The sequence below is a fragment of the Eriocheir sinensis genome, chromosome 59, assembly GCF_024679095.1.
Source record: "Eriocheir sinensis breed Jianghai 21 chromosome 59, ASM2467909v1, whole genome shotgun sequence".
Taxonomy (NCBI): Eukaryota; Metazoa; Arthropoda; class Malacostraca; order Decapoda; family Varunidae; genus Eriocheir; species Eriocheir sinensis.
Window position 1 is genome coordinate 11,413,510 of NC_066567.1, and position 2,083 is coordinate 11,415,592.

Consider the following 2,083-nt stretch of genomic DNA (forward strand, 5'->3'; position numbering starts at 1 on the left):
TCTGAGAATATTTAAAAGAAAACAATTATATATTTATGAAAATTTTATTATTTTCATTCATCTAGCTTTAGAGGATTGATTACAAAATATATTCCTTCCAATAAATAAAATATTCCTTATTACAACCACCACTACTACTAATAGTAATAGCAATAATCATAATCACTATCAGCATCACCATCATTTTATCATCATGACATACATAGTCGCCCTCCTAAGAGTATTATAAAAAGTATTAGCCAAATCAGAAACATAAAGTGCTGCAAAACCCGCTCATGGAACCGACCCTGCTCCGGCACGCCCCTTCACAGCTCCTGGTGGGGTAGTGCGCGCAATATTGGCGGATACACTTTGAGGATCCACTCGTTGACGGTGGCCTTGGGCTCCGAGGAGAGTTTGCGGCCCAGCGCGTGGCCAAATTTGACCAGCAAAGAATTTTGTCGCGCAGAAATGGGCCGCAGCACCGTGCGAGCCTGCACGTAGCGCAGCTGGTAACCTTGCTGCCGCAGGTGGGCGTTGCGGTGCCGGCTGTACTCCAGCTCAGGCCAGCTGGGCCACGCTGTCACCACCGTGTGGAACTCTGAGCCTCTTCCGTCTGGCTTGTACCGCTGCACGCGACCCACTCGCTGCACCTCTTGCTGGCGCGAGCCTCCCAGGCTGCCCAGCTGCAGACAGTAGGACAGGTCGGGCACGTCGAGCCCCGTGTCACTGATGCGACTTACCAGGAGTGTCTGAGGCGTCGCCGAGTGCTGGAAGTTCTGCACGACGAGTTCCCGCCTCCCGTCACCGCCGCACGCCCACAGGCGCCTGCTGGCCATGGCGAACACCTGCAAGTGCAGCAGCTCCTCGAACATGACCAGGAGCTTCTGGCGCTTCCTGCGCTCCACGAGTTGTATCAAGGAACGGAGGTAACAAAACTTGTACGGGTTGAGTGTCAGCAGTAGGCGGTGGAGGTCGGGCCGGCCCGGCGTGTGCTGCAGCACGCATGAGAAGCCCCTTGCCAGCGGCACCACCACCTGGATTACGTCCACACGGGCGATCACCCTCAGGAGAACCAGCCGGCACACGCTGGCCCGTGCCCTCACCGGCCCGACGCTCGACAAGATGACGTGTTCCTCTTCTGCCTCGCGGGAGAGATCGGCTGTGAGGCCCACGCGCCAGCTGCTGCTGACGCGGTGAGGCAGGTGACGGTACACGGCGGCTGGCAACTTGTGCACCTCGTCCAACAGCAACAGGCCGTAGGTCATGGCCAGCACGGCTCGCCGCTCACAGGCGTTGGTGCCCACCGCCTCCTGGGAGCTGCTGAGCCAGTGGTAGGTGGTCAGCACCACGGCAGCGCCCTCCAGCTCTGCAGCGTCTCGCTGGACAGCGGCGCCACACCGGTACACCAGCTCTGCCGTCAGCAGCGTCCACTGCAGCAGCTGCCGACGCCATTGCTCCACCTGCTCCAGTGTAGCGCACACCACCAACGTGCGGCGCCGCATGGTGGCGGCGGCAAGGACGCCCACCAGCGTCTTGCCGCTCCCGCACGGCAGCACCACGCACCCGCTCAAGAAGGATTCAGCGGCCACGTCCACCAGGGCGGCCACGGCCTCCCGCTGGTGTGGCCGCACATTGGGTACCTCCCTCGGGTTTATCGCCAGTCGCCTGCTGATGCTCAGCGAGGCTGCCTTGGGCACACATCTCAGAGGGCAGCTGTATTGAGTCAGGTTGGTGGCTTCGGAGACCCTCGCGGGCCGCTTATTGGGAAACACGACTTGAGGACGGTGAAGATAGTCCTCGGTCACTCCCGCGGCGCAGGGCTCGCTAGCAGCAGAAGCTTCTTTGTAGTTCATGTTTGCTGACGTTAACACTGCTTCACATCGCCACCTCAGCACGTGACATCTCCGCGACGATCAAGGGGCTGTGTTGCTGCCTAGCGATGGATCGGCTTAGACTAGAGTTAATTCACAGAGCTTTAGAGTGGATTTACAGTATTTGAGAAGGCATAATCAATCACTACATGGAGAATGTAGCTCAGATATCACAACTACCCTGTATGCCGGACGCATATATACCAAGTCTCTTTGGACAACACACGCAT

The 2,083-nt window shown here is 57.8% G+C and overlaps 1 protein-coding gene across 1 annotated transcript; it reads right to left on the reverse strand.

The window, feature by feature from the left end:
• Positions 1–305: 305 nt before the first annotated feature.
• Positions 306–1,835, reverse strand: LOC126985198 (uncharacterized). Its single transcript, XM_050839755.1, has one exon. The coding sequence runs from the start codon at positions 1,833–1,835 to the stop codon at positions 306–308; it is 1,530 nt and encodes a 509-aa protein (XP_050695712.1).
• Positions 1,836–2,083: the final 248 nt, after the last annotated feature.